The 17,368-nt window shown below is 46.4% G+C and overlaps 2 protein-coding genes across 3 annotated transcripts in view; both read right to left on the bottom strand.

Annotated features, from left to right (window-relative positions):
- The window catches only part of LOC133381162 (zinc finger protein 91-like), a 141,888-nt gene that overhangs the window by 84,052 nt on the left and 40,468 nt on the right, over nucleotides 1-17,368 (bottom strand). The window lies entirely within an intron of this gene.
- LOC133381154 (uncharacterized) lies at nucleotides 164-17,184 on the bottom strand. Of its 2 annotated transcripts, XM_061619783.1 has the most exons (7): nucleotides 16,861-16,941; nucleotides 12,259-12,550; nucleotides 8,637-9,358; nucleotides 6,784-6,904; nucleotides 4,305-5,032; nucleotides 3,325-3,451; nucleotides 164-858 (listed from the first exon to the last, which is right to left on the bottom strand). In XM_061619783.1, exons 2-7 carry the CDS (start codon nucleotides 12,524-12,526, stop codon nucleotides 464-466), a joined length of 2,361 nt encoding a protein of 786 aa, XP_061475767.1. In that variant the 5' UTR covers nucleotides 12,527-12,550; nucleotides 16,861-16,941; the 3' UTR covers nucleotides 164-463. The 2 variants fall into 2 exon arrangements, with proteins under 2 accessions (XP_061475767.1, XP_061475766.1); XM_061619782.1 differs by lacking the exon at nucleotides 12,259-12,550 and having other exon boundaries at nucleotides 16,861-17,184.

Below are 17,368 nucleotides of genomic sequence, written 5' to 3'. Positions count from 1 at the left end.
CACTCAGGTCCTGTTTATGAGCTTCCCATTGAAGCATCTGGTTGGCTATTGTGAGGTTTTTCTTATGCTAAACCTTGTAGTTTATGCCAGTAAGTCACACAGGTCCAGTGTGGTTGTTTGCTCAGCAGAAAACACTGTATGTATAAGATTTCAAAGTAATAAATTTAAAAAAAAATTATTTTGCACATATTTTTCTAGCCCATCATATCTGCTCTGGTGTGAATTCAATATATATGTATAAACAATATATAAATATATATATATATATAATTTAAAAACAGTTAAAACATGACGGAAGATGCTAAAACTCACATTCCAACTCAACCAAATGTTAACTTTTTCTTATGGCTGAGTGTATACATTCTTCAACAGGGCCAGAAAAATATTTCACATTTCTGCGTCCCCCGGCGACCCAGTGCCTGGGATTCATCTAGCCCCGTTCATCCATGTATTCGGTGCAATGTTAAAAGGTGGAAAGGCCAAGTGAACTGAAGCTGTTTTCAGTCACTTCACCACCTTCTCCGATGGCGAGTATGCTGGGTGTGAGCATGGAATGTTCTGCCCCCATCAAGGAGTCGCTAGAGTCTACTCGAAGTGCAGCCAGAGATTGGGCACCCAGGGAACACTTCCTTTTTTGCAGCTTTCTCTGGGCATCCTTTTGACGGCGAATCGCCGTTTGTTCGGGGGTCTCGGTAGCTCTGCGCTGTGCGTTCCTTTCGGCTTCAATGCGCCTCCGCTGCAGCCGCTGCTCCGGACTCTGCCGCGCTCTGTGGCGTCTCTGGCGCTGCCTGGCCAGAAGCCTCTTCCGCAGTTCCCGCGTTTCCACATTGAAGCATACGTTCATCTGTATGTACTGATCTGCAAAGAGGCTAAAATTATAGCAGGTATAGAATATAGATGCAATGAGCCACGTTTGGGGCTTAGAGGGGAGGGGGAAAGAAACTGCTTGGAATATCGAATGTTAAGGTAAGTGGGAAGAGGGAGAGCAGAGAATAGATTTAGAAGATGACTAGTTCTAATCACACTTGTGGCAGACGGTTTGCACAGTTTACACTGGCTGGCAGCAGCTGTTTAGGATTTCAGGCAGGGAATCTCTCCCATCTCTGGAGATGCCAAGGATTGAACCTGGGACCTTATGCATGCAAAGCAGATGCTCTCCAACTGAGCTTACAGCCCTTCCCTTCTTTGTTTTCATTCAAATAAACTGGTCTGTTGTGAACCCTGAATCATTTCAAGGAAACCCACGATTAAGGAGAGTTTGAAACCTAGTCCGGTGCCTAAACAGGGAACACAGTAAGTAGCAGTGCCATCAGGGCAGAACTTTGGGGCAGAGGTCCAGGGTCCCACTCAGCAGAACAAGCAGGAGGCCAGGGGAGGCAAACACCACAAAGCTGACTTACTACGTTTTGAAGCAAATGCAGGAACACGTGGCCATCTAAAGCGGGAGGGCCTGCAAGTGCAGAGTCTACAATTGCTTAACTACAGTCCTGACAGTACAACTGCCACATATATACTGGAAAGGGAGGTAAATGTGAGGACATTGCATTCATGGCTGTATCCACAACAATCTTATGCTCACTTCAAGGTGCATGGAGGTTAACAAAACAGGTTTTTTGCCTTTGAAAAGCCTAGATATAATCTGCTTATTTACATACTGCGTTCCCCAGAAATAATATTGGGCTTAAAGTGCAAGAAAGTGCATCTGGCAGGCATGTTCTGCGGGACCAACATGGCTATGTTAGTTGTACTAAAAACATCCTAAAATGTACTAAAAGCATTTTGTGATGCTAAATTCTTAGGAACAACAGAAGCTGCTTTCTCCCAGGTCAGATTATTGTTCGTTCATTTCACAAAAGAGAATTCACTTCCCATATAGAGCAGGAACATATTGCACATCCAAATGATTTAAAGTACAATCCACTTGCAGGGCTTCCAGTCCAGGCCGTTCCAATGACCTTCCTTTTACCTAGCCACTTGTGATCCACACTACCACGTCTATCCATTAAAGTCTTTCCTGGCCCTTATGCCAGGGATGGGGAGCATGCGGCCCTCCAGATGATATTGGACTCCAAATCCCATCAGGCCCAGCTTGCATGGCTAATGGCCAGGGGTTGATGGCAGCTGTAGTCCAACCACACCTGGAGGGCCCTGCCAGCCTTTTAAAGGTTTCAGATGACTCTAAGCCAGTGGCTCCCAAACCTTTTCCCCCAGGGACCACTTGAAAATTCTTCAGGGTCTTAGTGGACCACTTAATGATTCTTCTGCCTGTTCTAGCAATTGCAATGCACTGTGCTAGATGCTGTAGATTTTTTAACTGTATTTTTACAGACATGCCGCTGACCACCTGAATGAAGCTTGTGGACCACTGGTGGTCTGCAGACCACAGCTTGGCAACCCCTGCTTGACGTCTTTGCTGAGATGACATCTTTCTACACTCAGTTACGGGGGGGGGGGGAACCCACTGGGAGCTGTCCAGGGTCCTGATTTATCTTGCCTTTATACAGAAGAGGCTTGTAGTACAGTATTTGTTGCCACTTTCCTTTTGGCTTCCAAGCCTCAGCAGAACAGGATAATCATTTCTTTAAAAAAAAGAAGACAGAGAACCTTCAAAGTGAAGAGTCCAGGGACTTCTGGCTTACTGCCCGAACCTCACAACCTTAGAGTTGAATTGCATGTTATGCTTGATCGCCCAATGTAATTTTCTTTTTGTAAAAGCAACTATGGTGGACAGGGAAGCCATGGTATGGTGGGAAGGGAGGCCTGATAGTGTTCCTCTGTGCTCTCACCCCAGTCAGGTCACCCTCTGGGAGCTACCGTTAACCGCAGAGAGAAAAATGTGCAGGCTTAAAATTTTAAGCCCAGAATTTTCCCCATCTCTGTGGCTAATAGCTCCAGGGGCAAGTGATCTGCATCAGAGCTCTGCTGCAGAAGGGTAAGGATTAGCTCCCCACTTCCCTAACACAAGCCTTTTTGTTGTTATGTGCCTTCAAGTCGATTTCGACTTATGGTGACCCTATGAATCAGCGACCTCCAACAGCATATATCATGAACCACCCTGTTCAGATCTTGTAAGTTCAGGTCTGTGGCTTCCTTTATGGGATCAACACATCTCTTGTTTGGCCTTCCTCTTTTTCTACTCCTGTTTTTCCCAGCATTATTGTCTTTTCTAGTGAATCATGTCTTCTCATTGTGTGTCCAAAGTATGATAACCTCAGTTTCATCATTTTAGCTTCCAGTGATAGTTCTGGTTTATAACCCCAACCCTTAAAGCCACACTTTAAGTATCCTGGAAACGCTGAAACATTCAGATACAAGAATTCTTACTTAACAAACTGATGTCCACATCCTTGTCATTGGCCTCCAGGGGGAGCTGCTGCATCATCTTCAGGTAATCTGAAGGGACTTGCTCAGACTTCAGAGAATTCAGCTCATCCTCTGGAGATTCCACCACCTGCAATTCAAACAGGCATATTTTGTTCAGTGAATGTACTGACGACAAGAGACACGGACCTTCTCTGGCCCAAAGGAAAAATGAAAGGGCAGTCCCAGTGCAAATCAGGATGGTAGAAACCGTGGCCAATGATGTGACATGGGCTTTCAGGTGATTACAAATGTCTAAAAGAAATAACTAAATTTTCTGCTGCTATATTTTTCCATGGAATAGCTCCCATTTTTAAAAACACATTTTTTTCATAAAATTAGTTAACAGCTTAATGAATGAAAAAGGAGCAGCAGTGGGTCAGTGGCAGAGCATCTGTTTGGCATGCAGAAGGCCCCAGGCTCAATCTCTGGCATCTCCAGGTAGGGCTGGGAGACAGTCCCTGCCTGAAACCCTGGAGGGCCCCTGCCAGTCAGTGTAGAAGACAACACTGAGCTAGATGGGTCAATCGCCTGACTCAGTACAAAGAAGCTTCCTATCTTCCTTAACACATTACCAGTCAAACTGGGCATTTAGAATGGATACAATACCAATCAAATCTAAAATCAAAGTAGTAATTCACTTTTTTCAGGTGTGGTGTAGCGGTTAAGGTGTTGGACTATGACCTGGGAGACGAGGGTTCGAATCCCCACACAGCCATGAAGCTCACTGGGTGGCCTTGGGCCAGTCACTGCCTCTCAGCCTCAGAGGAAGGCAATGGTAAACCCCCTCTGAATACTGCTTACCATGAAAACCCTATTCAAAGGGCCGTCATAAGTCGGAATCGACTTGAAGGCAGTCCATTGCATTTTTTTCATCCCTTTACCACTGAGCTGCAGCCCTTCCTGGAGAAGACTGGGATGCCTTCAAAGGCTGGCATGCCTACCTTTTGCTCCTGTCTCTTTGGCTCTTGTGACCGCAGGAGGAAGACCTCTGCCAGGGCCACCGCCTGGGCACAACTCTCTGGCTTACGATCCCTGACCCAGATGTCCATTTCCGCAGGGAGGACAATCAGGAACTGCTCCAGGATCAGCAGATCCAAGATCTGCTCCTTGGATCGTCTCTCCGGCTTCAGCCACTGGTGGCAAAGCTCCCAGAGCCTCTTGCAGACGTCCCGGGGCCTTCTGGCCTGCCGGTAGTGGAAATGCCGAAAATGCTGGCACCGCATCTCCATGCCAACGGTGTCCTCGTCCAGAAGCACCTCCTCCACTTTCTCAGGGGAGTCTGTGTTACTGGGAGCCTGCTGGGCTTCTCCACTAAGGTCTGTCTGGCTTTGGAGGGGCCACAGCCCTTTGGGCCACTGGCTGGCATCGCTCGTTCCCTCCTCCTCTGCAGTCTCTCCCGATGCAGGCAAATGCAGCCGTGGGTGCCTCCATCCCGAGGGAGGGGACTGCATTGTCTTGAGGAACTCCTGCAACTGGGCTTCCCAGCGCCGACACAGGCCCTCATCTGCCTCCAGGTTAATTTGCTGTAATGCTGCCGCCCCTGCCGGAAATTCCCCCGCAGGCCCCACCTGGACAACTTGGAGGTCTCCTTCTTCCGCTGCTAAGCTTTCTCCTGATTTGGGTCGTCCTTGCTCCTGCTTCTTCATTTTTGCTTCTGGCCACCCAGGAGCTGAGAAGAAAAAAAGCAAGCGTCCAATAATTTATTCTCGCTAGCTCCCTGACAATAACAACACAAAATCAGGGGTAGCCAATGTGGTGCCCTCCAGATGTCCCACTGACCATAGCTGGCATGACCAGGAGTCAGGTATGATGGGAGCTGGAGTGCAAGAAGATCTGGAGGGCACCATGTTGCCTATCCTTGACAAAAAATCATTGGCAACATCTTAAAACGCCTAGTTTTCACTAAGATGGTGTTTGGGCTGCTGCAGCCTGAGGGTGGCGGTTCACATGATGGAATGCTCCTCTATTGAGGGAAAATCCTGCACACAGAAAACTAGCATGTCAGGGATAAGTGCTCTAGCCAAGCCATCTCTCTTGACATGCCAGCTTTCTATATGCAAGGAACTGTGAAGGGAATGAAGGAGCATTCCCTCTTGCAAGCATTCGTGCATATCACTTTACATTTGCTAACATTAGGAGAATATGAAGCTGCCTTATACTGAGTCAGACCACTGGCCCATCTAGCTCAGTACTCTCTACTCTGACTGGCAGCAACTCTCCAGGGTTTCAGACAGGGGTCTCTCCCAGCCCTATCCGAAGATGCCAGGGACCCCCTGCGTGCAAAGCAGATGCTCTAACCACTGTAGCTATGGCCCTTCCCATGGTACACGGCATATCCATTCCTCCAGTTTGGATAGATCCTTTCGGAGCTGCTTCTGCCTCTTCACCACCACACTAAATAATTTGGTGTCATCTGACAGCCCTGGCAGGCGCCATTTGACTTGGCAAGTGAGCAGACCTGCTGCCGAATCATGTAGATTTGCACAAAGGCCAACTTTTGTAGAAGGCAAGAACATGCAAAGGTTTCAGGCCAGAGATGGTCTGAAATTCAGAACGGTGCAGTGGTTAGATTGTTGGATTCAGAGCAGAGATATCAGAGTTCAAATCCCTACTTAGCCATGAAACTCACTGGATGGCTTTGGGATAATCGCTCACTCTCGAGCCTAACCTACCTCCCAGGGTTGTTGCGAAGATACAACGAGCAAAGGAAGCCATATATACTGCCCTGAACTCCTCAGAGAAAGGTGGGATTTTTAAAAATGCAATAATAAATAATTCCACATAGGCCTTCCAGAGATGATGATGATGGCAACGATGACTCGTTTTATTTATAAGATACTCCATTTCCTTCAAAAATACAGAGAGGCCAGAGATGCAAAGAACTGTACCATCAGAACAGTCCTTGAACTTTAGACAGCAGATAGATAGGGGGAGAAAGCAACCACCTATGCTTGGTCCATCCTGAAGAAATTTGTGGAAATATAGTACTATATTTATTATTTATATATTTATGATATTTATCTTGCACCTTTCCCTCCAAGGAGTTCCAGGTGCCATACATACTACTCTCCAATTTTATCCTCAGAACAACCCTGCGAGGTAGGTTAGGCTAAGAGACAAAGACAGGCCCAAGGGGATCTCCATTGTCAAGAGGCAGTATAACTGTGAATACCAGTCGCTGGGAATCACAAATGGGAGAGTTGAGCTCAGATCCTGCTTGCGGGCTTTCCATTGGAGCATCTGGTTGGCCACTGTAAGACCATGATGCTGGACTATGATAGGCCTTTGACCTAATGCAGTAGCCAAGCTCCTCTTTGGTCACCCAGTGAGCTTGACGGCTGAGTGGGGATTTGAACCCTGGCCTCCCAGTCCTAGTCCAACACACTAACCACTATGCCACACTGAGGAATAGATCTTTACCCAACATGCTGGCCCTCCTGTTGTCTATCCACAGTCCCTCTGTATAAAGTTGTGCCTTCTCTAATGGCTCCTGTTCTGCCTTCGGTGAACTAGCAACTGCCTCCTCAATCACCAGTGGAACCTGGGGGGAGGGAAAAGGATTTATAGAGCATGCTGAGCATCCAAAACACTTCATGTACTGTACTTTCGTGAAATGATTTTGACAACTCTGCAAAGTAGGTCACCATTATTATCCTCATTGTGCAGATTTCATCCCCCCAACGGCATATTCCAGACTCTTTCCTTGAATTTTCAATATGTGTGTGTATGTGTGTAAACAATAAGAGGAACAAGTAAGCTAGATAGAAATGCATGCAAGCCATATCCTGCCTAACTGCTCACAGAAGTAAGCCTGCTCCTGGCTTCCAAAACACTGGCATAAGAACCCAAGAGCCCACTGGATCAGACCAAACAAAAGGCACACCTAGTCCACTACCTCACAGCAGCCAACCAGATTCCTATGGGAAGCCTGAAAGCAGGAGCCAAGTTCAACAGTGCTGCTCTGCTCACCCGTGATTCCCAGTCACTGATACTCAGAGGTATACTGCCTCCAACAGGGGAGGCAGGACATAGCTATCATGGCTAGTAGCCACTGACAGCCTTATCCTCCATGAACTTGCCTAATCCTTTTTTAAAGTTGGTGCCCGTCGCTGCATCTTGTGGGAGCGAATTCCATAATTCAACTACACGCTGCGCGAAGAAGTCTTTTCTTTTGCCTGTCCTAAATCTTCCAACATTTAGCTTCATTTAATGGAACAACTGACAAGCACTTATCAGTGTCCGTTTTCAATTTTATAAAATTTAGTTACTATTAACATCCAGTACAGTTAAATATATTTGTTCTTATGAAGTGGCTGTGCACTTAGGTTCCGGCTATTCTGCTTTGATTCTCTCTCTCCTCCCCACACACACATATGTACCCTTTTGCCCCCTGACCCCAAATGTTCTGGCTATGGAGCTACTTCCCAGTCTCTCTTTTTATTTCATCAGATCCCATACATTATTGTCCCCCAAGGTGGAGCCATTTCCAATTTAGCCCTTTGTGTTAAGGAAAGTGACTTCTCCTATCCTCTGTCACCCGCACCCACTCACATCTGGCAGAACTACCCCCTTCCTGGTTGTAGCGCCCACTCTTGTGGGTAGAATGTTACACCAGGCCCCAAGTTCAAATCTCCATTTAGCCACAAAGCTCGCTGGGTGACCTTGGGCCAGTCTCTCTCTAACTTACCTCACAAGGTTGGGAAGGGAGAACTATATATGCCTCTTTGAGCTTCCTGAAGGAACATCAGGATAAATACATGAAAGGACGGGGAACACATGTAGCCCTCTGGATGTTGCTGAACTACAACTCCCGTCAGCTCCTGCCGGCATGGCCAATGGCCAGGGATAATGGGAGTTGTAGTCTCAACAATATCTGGATGGTCACAGGTTCTCCCACCCCTGAAATTAATAATACTACAAAGCATAGCTCCAGTGTAACCTATCCCACCCTCATCGCACCATCCCCTACCACCTTCTAATTTGTCAACAGAAACCCACCAAGTATCCTCTCAGGTCTAAAACATTATTATCCAATTATAGTGGCATTGCCTGAGCACCACTCCAAAGGGTCAGCTCCCTTAGGCATTGCCCTTTAGCATCCACCTGAGCGCAGGTGCCTCTGGGACTACAGACCTTTCTCGGGTGCTCCTCTGCTTCAGGTGTGTGCCACTGAAAAAATGAAGTGGTAGGTGTCTGGAAGCATCCTCCGCAGCCTCCCTACAAAGATAGTCTCTGGACCCTGTGAAAGATCATACAGGAATAAATGGTCTCACCTGTGGCTTCTGCCCCTCAGGTATTTGCAACCTTAGCAGGAAATCCTCTGCCAGAACCACCGCCTGGGCGCAAGTCTCTGGGCCATGTCCTCGAACCCAGATCTGCATCTCTAGGGGCAGGATGGCCAGGAACTGCTCCAGGATCACCAGCTCCAGGATCTGCTCTTTGGTGTGTTTCTCCGGCCTCAGCCACTGGCAGCAAAGCTCCTGCAGCTGCCTCCACGATTCCCAGGGTCCTTTGGCCTCCTGATAGCAAAAGTGCCTGAAGTGGTGGCAGCGCACCTCCAAGCCATAGAGGTCTGGAATCTCTTCTTTCACTTTCGCAGGAGAATCCTGGCTGCGTTCATAGAGCTCAAAGGGTCCTCGAGAAAGGTCTGGGAGGGCCTGCTTCACAATCTCACTTTGAGGCCGCTGACTGGCATCTGCTACTCCATTCACAGCCGGGGTGATAAAATCCATAGGACCCTCTCCTGACACTGGCTCAGGCAGGCATGGATTTTTCCATCCTGAGTGGGGGGGTTGTCCCAGCTGCAGGAAATCCTGCCACTGGGCTTCCCAATGCCTTTCCTCTGGTTCCTGTTTTATTGGGAATGGAGACACCCCAGTCAGGAGCTCAACCTGGACAACATGGAGGCCTCTTTCTCCCGCCTCTGACATCTCCCCTGTTTCAGACTCTTCTTGGTCTTGGTCCTCCATTTTTACTCCTGGTTGTATCAGTTGCCCTGTAAACAAAAGATGACTTTGATCAGTGGGAAGGAGTCAAATCAGAACAGTGGGCTGTATTCAATGTAGTGCTAAGGAGATCATTCCATCAGCGCAAACATTTCCTCTCTCCTCCCCCTGCACCCTGTTCTGAAGGTTCTCCAAACAGTGGGTGGGGCACCCTCTTTCCCTTTTCCTGCCATGTGAGTTTCTCTTCATCCTCATCCTTCCTTGCCAGCCACACAAAATTAGGCTGAGGGCCACATGAAATTCAGCTTAGACGGTGGCTAATGAGGCCTGGGTTCAAATCCCCACTTAACCATGGGTAAGGCTGCCACAGCTGCTTCTGTCTGTCCCCTCCCCATCATCTATCCCCTCCGCAACCTGCTGTAATTGATCAGGACTCCCACTATTACCACAGGGGAAGCAGGTGGTCACAAAGGGAACAAGCTGCTTTGTTGCTGGCTGCATCTAGAGATTTATTTATTTATTGCATTTTACATTCCACCTTTCTTCCAAGGAGCTCCATACAGTATATACGTGGTTGAACATTAGCAAAGCCCTGCTGGATCAGGCCAAAGGCTCATCTAGTCCAGCATCCTGTTCTCACGGCGAACAAGGTGTCTCAATGGGAAGCACACAAGCAGACCTGAGCACATCAGTGTTCTCCCTCACCTGTGGTTCCCAATAACTGGTATTCAGTAGCATAGTGCCTCTGGCAATGGAAGGAGAACATAGTCATGGTGGCTAGTAGTCACTGATAGCCTTATCCTCCATCAATTTGTCTAACCCCCTTTTACCATCCAAGTTGATGGTTATCACTGTCTCTTGTGGGAACAAATTCCATAGTTTACGCGCTGCGTGGAGTAGTACTTTCTTCTATCTGTCCTCAGTCTTTTAACATTCGGCTTCACTGGATGGCCACAAGGTCTAGTATAATGAGAGAGGGTTCTGTTCCTTCTCCCCACTTTAACCTCACAACAACCTTGTGAGGTAGATTAGGCTGAGAGGTGGTGATTGGTTCAGTGTTACCCAATGAGCTCGACGGAGATCTTAACCTGGGCCTCCTGACTTCTCATCTGAATCTGGTAACCGTATTACGGAGGAGGGAGCACCAGAGAACAAGTGCTGCCACTGAGAAAGCCTGAAATGTCACAAACAAGGTTGAGCTGAAAGGGGTGATATTTATTTTTTGCAAAAACAGAAACAGTTGGCAGCCACAGAAAGCACCTGTGCTTTCAGTAACTGCTGCTTCCTAGTTGGTGTGACAAGGCCTTCTCAGTGGTGGCTCTTGGATTGTGGAATTCCCTCCCTGTTGAACTGTGACTGTCTCCCTCATTATTATTTAATGGCCGAAAGACACTGTTTTTGGCAAAACTTCAAATTATTTGCTGTTTGGATTTTTGTTTTTTAGATGTTCATAATGTTTTTAAAGTTTTCTTTTTGTTTTAATTTTGGTTGTGTTGTTTTCCTGTGTTATTGTTTGCCTGCCCTGGGATCTTTTTGGTGGAACCTAAATAAATAAACTAGCAACTGACTGGCATCTCAACCCTACCTGGCCATCTCTTGCTGCTGCCTTATACTATCTGCAGGCGGCAGATCCACACCGTACATTTAAAGCACACTCAGTGCACGTGACATCCCCTAAAGAATCTTGGGAACCATAGTTTCCCCCTCACACAGCTATAATTCCCATCACCCTTAACAAACTATAGTTCCCCAGATTCTTTGAAGGAAGTTATGTGCTTTAAATGCATGGTGTGGATCTGACCAAGGATTGATCAGACTTCCACACATCTGCAGGACTTGGGGCAATTAACAAACAGCACTGTCAAATCAGCTGTGTTAAATAGCCAGTTCAAAGACCAACCGAGATCACTATCAAATAGACTTGACAAGCAGAACAGATAAATCATTATGCGGATAAGCATGAAGAAAGAAGTGCAAGCTATATATAAAACAGATTTTTGTCATTCAGCAATGTATGGGTTATGTTTTGTTTTATGATTTGATCTAACTTGGAGATTCCATTTTGATTTACGATTGCCTGTGACTGGTGCTTTTCAATATTGTGCACCAATCTGAACACTGAAAGAGTGAACCATAAACATTGTAAATAAATTAAAATAAAGCTGCTCTCATACTTAAACAATGGCCATGAACGATAACTATGACTAATAGCTAAATGTGAAATAGATGTAATAAATTAAAAACAGAGTAAAATTATCTCCCTCTAGACATAGATTATTATGGACACTGGATGTCCAAGGATGAAAGAAATTATAGCAAATAATTTATACAGTAATCCTAACTCCCTCATCTGTGCTTCTGCAGAAGGTTAGGATAAGGCAGAGAGGTCCCCTTGCCAAACTCCACAAATGAGGCAGAGCTCTACCACCAAAAAACACAGGCCAAAAGTGCAGGTGGTTGAGAAGCAGACAACAGTTCAATGGTAGCGCATCAGCTTTGCATGCAGAAGGTCCCAGGTTCAATTGCCAGCATGTCCAGGTAGGGCTGGGAATGTCCCCTGTATGACATCCTGGAGAGCATCTGCCAGTCAGTGTAGAGTCTACACTGTAGACAGTAGTGAGTTAAACAGGCCAATGGTCTGGCTCAGTGTAGAAGTTTTTCATCCCTTTGAGAAGACTTTTTCATAAAGCAGTGCATAGTAACACAGAAATTAAATGCAATGCTAGTCCTACTCAGAGTAGACCCACTGAAATGAATGAACCTAAGTTAGTCATGTCCATTAACTTCGATGGGTCGAAAACTAGCAGCGGATACAACCCATTTATTATCTGAAGGGGGGAAAAACGTAATTTAAAAATAATCCCCAGCCATCAACAAAGTAATAAATAGCTAGAGGTGGCATTAAACTCCGCCCAGGAAAGCTAATGAAATGTGTTTCCATGGCTTTTACCAAACATTCGACGCGATGTTAATGGCAACCCCTGAGCAGATCCCATCTTCTTCAGCGTCTCTTCCTCCGCATCTTTTCTCCGCTGCCTCATGGCCCGCATCCTCTTCCTCGATTCTTCCCGGTGCTTCTTTTGGTAAGCATTGTTCAGCTTCCGGCCTTCCCTCATCATCTTCATTCCTCTCCTTGCCTTTTCTCGCTCGGCGAGTTTTTGCTCCTTGCTTTGCCTGGCCCTGCTCTCTCTCTTCCTCTCAGCAGCGCTCTTGCTCATGGTGCAGAAAACTTGATGCCCTCTCTTCAGTGATTTGGGGGGGGGGGTTGATTTGAAAAAACATGAAAAGTCAGGTGATTGTGTTCTAGAGGCTGGCTTCCACCTTTCCCCCCCCCCAAGGCCTCTGAGACTGTTCTGTGCGGCAAGGGCTGTGGTACAAATTGCATTCAGCTCCTTGATGGGCCTGCCTCCTCGGCCTAGCTAAGGAGAGTCAGAAAGGAAGAGAAGCTTCAGGACGGAGCCTGCCTTCTTAGGAACACAGGAAGCTACCTTATTCTCAGTCAGACCATTGATCCATCCAGTTCAGTAATGTCTACACTGACTGGCTATAGCTTGCCAGGGTTTTAGACAAGGTTTTCTTTCTCTCAACCCTGCTGGGAGATGCCGGGGATTGAACCTGGGATCTTCAGCATGCAAAGCTGATGCACTACCATTGAGCTACAGCTGAGGAAAAGTTGGTAGAACGTAAGAACCTAAGAAGAGCGCTGCTGCTGGGTCAGGCCAGAAGCCCATTTAGTCCACTATCCTGTTCTCCCAGTGGCCAACAAGACATCTATGGGAAGCCCACAAGCAGGCCATGAGTGCAACAACATTCTCCCCACTTGTGATTCCTAGCTCGTGGTGTTCAAAGGCATACTGTTTCCAACAATGGAGACAGAACCATGGGCTAGTATCCGCTGATAGCCTTATCCTCCATGAATTTGTCTAATCTTTTAAAGCTATCTAGGTTGCTTCTAAGTGCTTCAGGAAAGGGCTTTTTGGTTTGGCACAGAAATGCCTCTGATTCTACACTCTTCTAAACCCCACCCAGGCTTAAGTTACTGACAATTAACCAACCCCTAAAAATGTTCTAATTAACTAAATATATAATTAAATTGTCATCTTTTTACCTGAAACCAACAGTGTATGGCTATTAAATTTACATGGAGGGAATTATGACAGCCAACACCGTGTTATGCTAGTCACACACAGTTGTCACACGTGTTAGACCAAGGATGAGAAACCTTCATAGTGGTTTGACTGAGGCATAAAATGACTTTTTGAACAACTGTTGCCATATCATGAAACCCCCCCCAAAATGTTTAAAATGATATAGAACATGACAGATATATGTGAAAGTAATGGATTTATAATAACAATATTAATAATAAACCCTGAACAACTTGGGTCCACGATACCTTAAGGACTGCCTGCATGCTTATGTCTCAACTCTATCACTGAGATCATACAGAGGCAATGGTAAACCCCCTCTGAATACTGCTGACCATGAAATCCCTATTCATAGGGTCGCCATAAGTTAGGATCAACTTGAAGGCAGTCCATTTCCATTTTCATAAATAAAATAAATAAATAATGCACTAGATTAGATTTTAAAAAATGATTAAAATTATCTTCCCAAAACGTAATCTGCTCAATTCTGACTGTCAAGGGAAAACCCCTACTTAAACAGATTTACTATATTCAAAAAAGACTAAAAATTAACATCTCTCATTTTTAATTCTTAAAAAACAGAAGCTAAATATGAAATAGGACATTGGATTAAAATATACATTATGATAACTTCACCCAACACACACACAGACCTGCTTCTAGTGTAATGTACTCAGTGGGAGAGAGGCAGGCTTTAGTTGCCATGGAAACCAGAGAACACAGAAGCTCGAAGCCGCTAAAGTGACTAAAGCTTCACTCTCATACACAGCAGAGCAGGACCTATTTCTTGAATTTCCTACTGCAGAAGGGAGTTCACATCTCTCTCTCTCTCTCTGTGTGTGTGTATGTGTGTGTGTAAAACAAGCATACCCTGCACATAGAAAATTAGTCTGTAAGGGAAAAGGTCCCAGCCTACAGTTTTCCTTGACATGGACTGCCTTCAAGCTGATCCTGACTTATGGCTACCCTATGAATAGGGGCTTTCATGGTAAGCAGTATTCAGAGGGGGTTTACCATTGCCTTCCTCTGAGGCTAGTCCTCCCCAGCTGGCTAGGGCCTGCTCAGCTTGCCACAGCTGCACAAGCCGGCCCCTTCCTTGGCTGCAACTGCCAGCTGGGGGGTAACTGGGCCCCTTGGGACTATGCAGCTTGCCCACGGCTGCACAGGTGGCAGGGCACCTAACCCCTGAGCCACTCACTGTGGGGGTGACCTTTAACTGGCCCTTGACACCCAGGAGACACGAGCGGGGATTTGAACTCACAGACTCTGGACTCCCAGCCAGGCTCTCCTCCCCACTGTGATAGACACACTAGTTTTCCACATGCAGGGGATTATCTTTTATATGGAGAAGTGTTAAATGTGAAAATTCACCTGCAATAAGAAGTAGCACAGTCAAGAAACAAGTTTATCTCATCTGACGTATGTGATAACCAATGCCAACCCTTTAAAGGTTAAATTAATCATTAATTTAAATCCCATTGCAGTCAATGGGATTTAAGTCACAAACTAACTTTCACTTGAATTGGGCCTAGGGTTATAAAGTCTCCGAAGACAATGAGATTCAATGGCAGTTTACTGCACGATGAAATTAGATTTTGTATTCCCAGCAATCTTGCTTTCTGATCCAAGGCTCTCCTGTGAAAGAAAAGAACAGCCCTGCTGGATCAGACCACGTCTGTGCAGTTCAATATCCTGTTTCCCACAGTGGCCAACCAGATGCATTCAGGAAGCCCACGCAAAGGGCATGAGAGCAACAGCCCTCTCCCATTATTTGTCCCCAATAATGGTACACTGCCTCTGAACATGGAAGTTTTATCTAGCTTTGTTCACCAGTTGCTGTTGTTATGTCCCTTCAAGGTGATCCCTAACCTCTGTGAATTTGCCTGACCTCCCTTTTTAAACCAATTAAAGCCTAAAGTCCTCTGCTAATACATTGGAGAATACCCAGAATTGAATGTTCGCTCCTGATCTGGTTGGAATGGGGCAAGTGGGAAGCTGTAGCTCAACGGTAGAGCATCTCCTTTGCACACCGAAGGTACCAGGTTCAATCCCCAATGCCAGCTCCAGGTACGGCTGGGCATGTTTCTCTGCCTGAAACCCTGGAGAGCTGCTGTCAGTCATTGTAGATGATACTACAATGAGTTAAATGGCCCAAAGGTCTGACTCAATATAAGGCAGCTTCCTATGTTTCTAAGGGGGACTCTGTTGGGATCACTACACAGACACCCTCTTAGGCAGATTGGGCTGGTTCATTAGGGTGAACAGGGCACTGCCCCCCCAACCTGACTGCCCTCAGGTTACAACCATTCATTCATTGGCGATCACTCATGGCTGAGTAAGATTGTCTTCCAAGATAAGGTCTTTAACCGTAGGTCCATAAGTGACTGTAGAGGCCAATTCTGGATCCACACAGCCTCCCACAGTGAGGACATAGGTTTCCAGATGGAAGATAGTCACAATGAGGATTTGCTTGATACACCTTCCACTTAGCTCGTTTGTCCCTTTCACCCTGTACTTGTGCTTCTTCAAAGTCCAAAGCACCTTTGATAATGGCTGACCTCCAATTGGGACCCAACCAATCCAGGGATGGCTCTGACTGTTATTGGCTCTGGCTCCAGCTACTGTTGGGTTTCCTGCCTTCTGTCCTACCAGTCCCAACATTGCTCTTAGGTGGAGGGATTTGCAGGGTGGGATGGAGGTAGACATAGGAAGCAGCCTTATACCGAGTTGGTCCACCCAGCTCAGCATTGTCTACACCAGAGGTTCCCAAAGTGTGGTCTATGGACCACCAGTGGTCTACAAGCTTCATTCAGGTCACCTGTGGTGTGCGCCTGTGGATCTGTGGTTGAGGATGACAGATAGCACATCCATCAAACTGAATACTCATATTGATTTGTAATTGTATTTTACTGCTTCTTTTATTTCCTATATTGTATTTCAATTTGAATTCTATGGAATTTTGCTACTACAGGCACAAAATTAAGTGGTCCACCAGGACTCTCAGCAATTTTCAAGTGGCCCATGGTCTACACTGATTGGCACCGGCTCTCCAGGATTTCAGACAGGGGTTTTTCCCAGCCCTACCTGCATATGCCAGGGATTGAACCTGGGACCTTCTGCATGCAAATCAGTTGCTCTAACCACTGAACAAGGCCCTTTCCCTCAGGAAGCTACCTAGGATAACCAAACCCAGAGAATAGGGTATGTGCGTTTTTTTAAAAATGAGCAAATGAGGAGAGTTCTGACCAGCACAGCTTGGACTGCCGAGCAGCTGCTGAAATCCTCTCTTTGACGCAACTGTTTAGAGGGGCAAAAAAACCCCTCCCTTTGCATCTGGTCTTCCCATTTCTCCAGCTTCTCTTCCTTTCCACTCCATCAAGCTTTTCACTTCTCCTTTAACTCACCCTCTTCCTGCTGGCTTTCCACTGGAGGAGGGGAGAACTCCCCTGGCCACCCGCAGTCCACAGTTATGACCCCAAGCTGGAAAACGCTAAAAGAAGTCTTTTGGGGAAAGAGGTTCCCCAAACAAACACGAAGACAGAAGTGGGCGGGACAGGGAAGCGAATAGCATTCTTCCTTTCTCACATTTCTGGACCGCTCTAGGCAGGAGTTCTCGCTGCATTTAACCCATTCAATCTCTTTTAGGAAAGCTGACAGCCTTCTGGAGCGGGAAGGATGGAGAGACATATAACATAAATAGTCTCCTTAATTTAAAAAAAATCTGGGAGGCCTCTTGTGATGTGATTTAGCTTCCTTACAGCAAGTCAGATCCATGTAACTCTATTCTTTACACTGACTGCCAGCAGCCCCCCAGGCTTTCAGGCAGATATTTATCATGGAGGATAAGGGTTATCATTGTCTATTAGCCTTGAAGGCTGTGCTCTTCCTACGTAGTTGCTTCCAAATACCAGT

This window comes from Rhineura floridana, chromosome 3 (assembly GCF_030035675.1).
Source record: "Rhineura floridana isolate rRhiFlo1 chromosome 3, rRhiFlo1.hap2, whole genome shotgun sequence".
NCBI lineage: Eukaryota > Metazoa > Chordata > Lepidosauria > Squamata > Rhineuridae > Rhineura > Rhineura floridana.
This window is presented reverse-complemented; position numbering and strand designations above follow the sequence as displayed.

Coding starts and splice junctions, on each gene's coding strand:
- LOC133381154 (XM_061619782.1), bottom strand. CDS start 17,143: ATGTCTCTCCATCCTTCCCGCTCCAGAAGGCTGTCAGCTTTCCTAAAA. Junction 6,905..8,636: donor CTGAGGGGCAGAAGCCACAG/GTGAGACCATTT, acceptor CCCTCCCCCCAG/GTTCCACTGGTGATTGAGGA. Junction 3,452..4,304: donor CAAAGAGACAGGAGCAAAAG/GTAGGCATGCCA, acceptor TTTGAATTGCAG/GTGGTGGAATCTCCAGAGGA.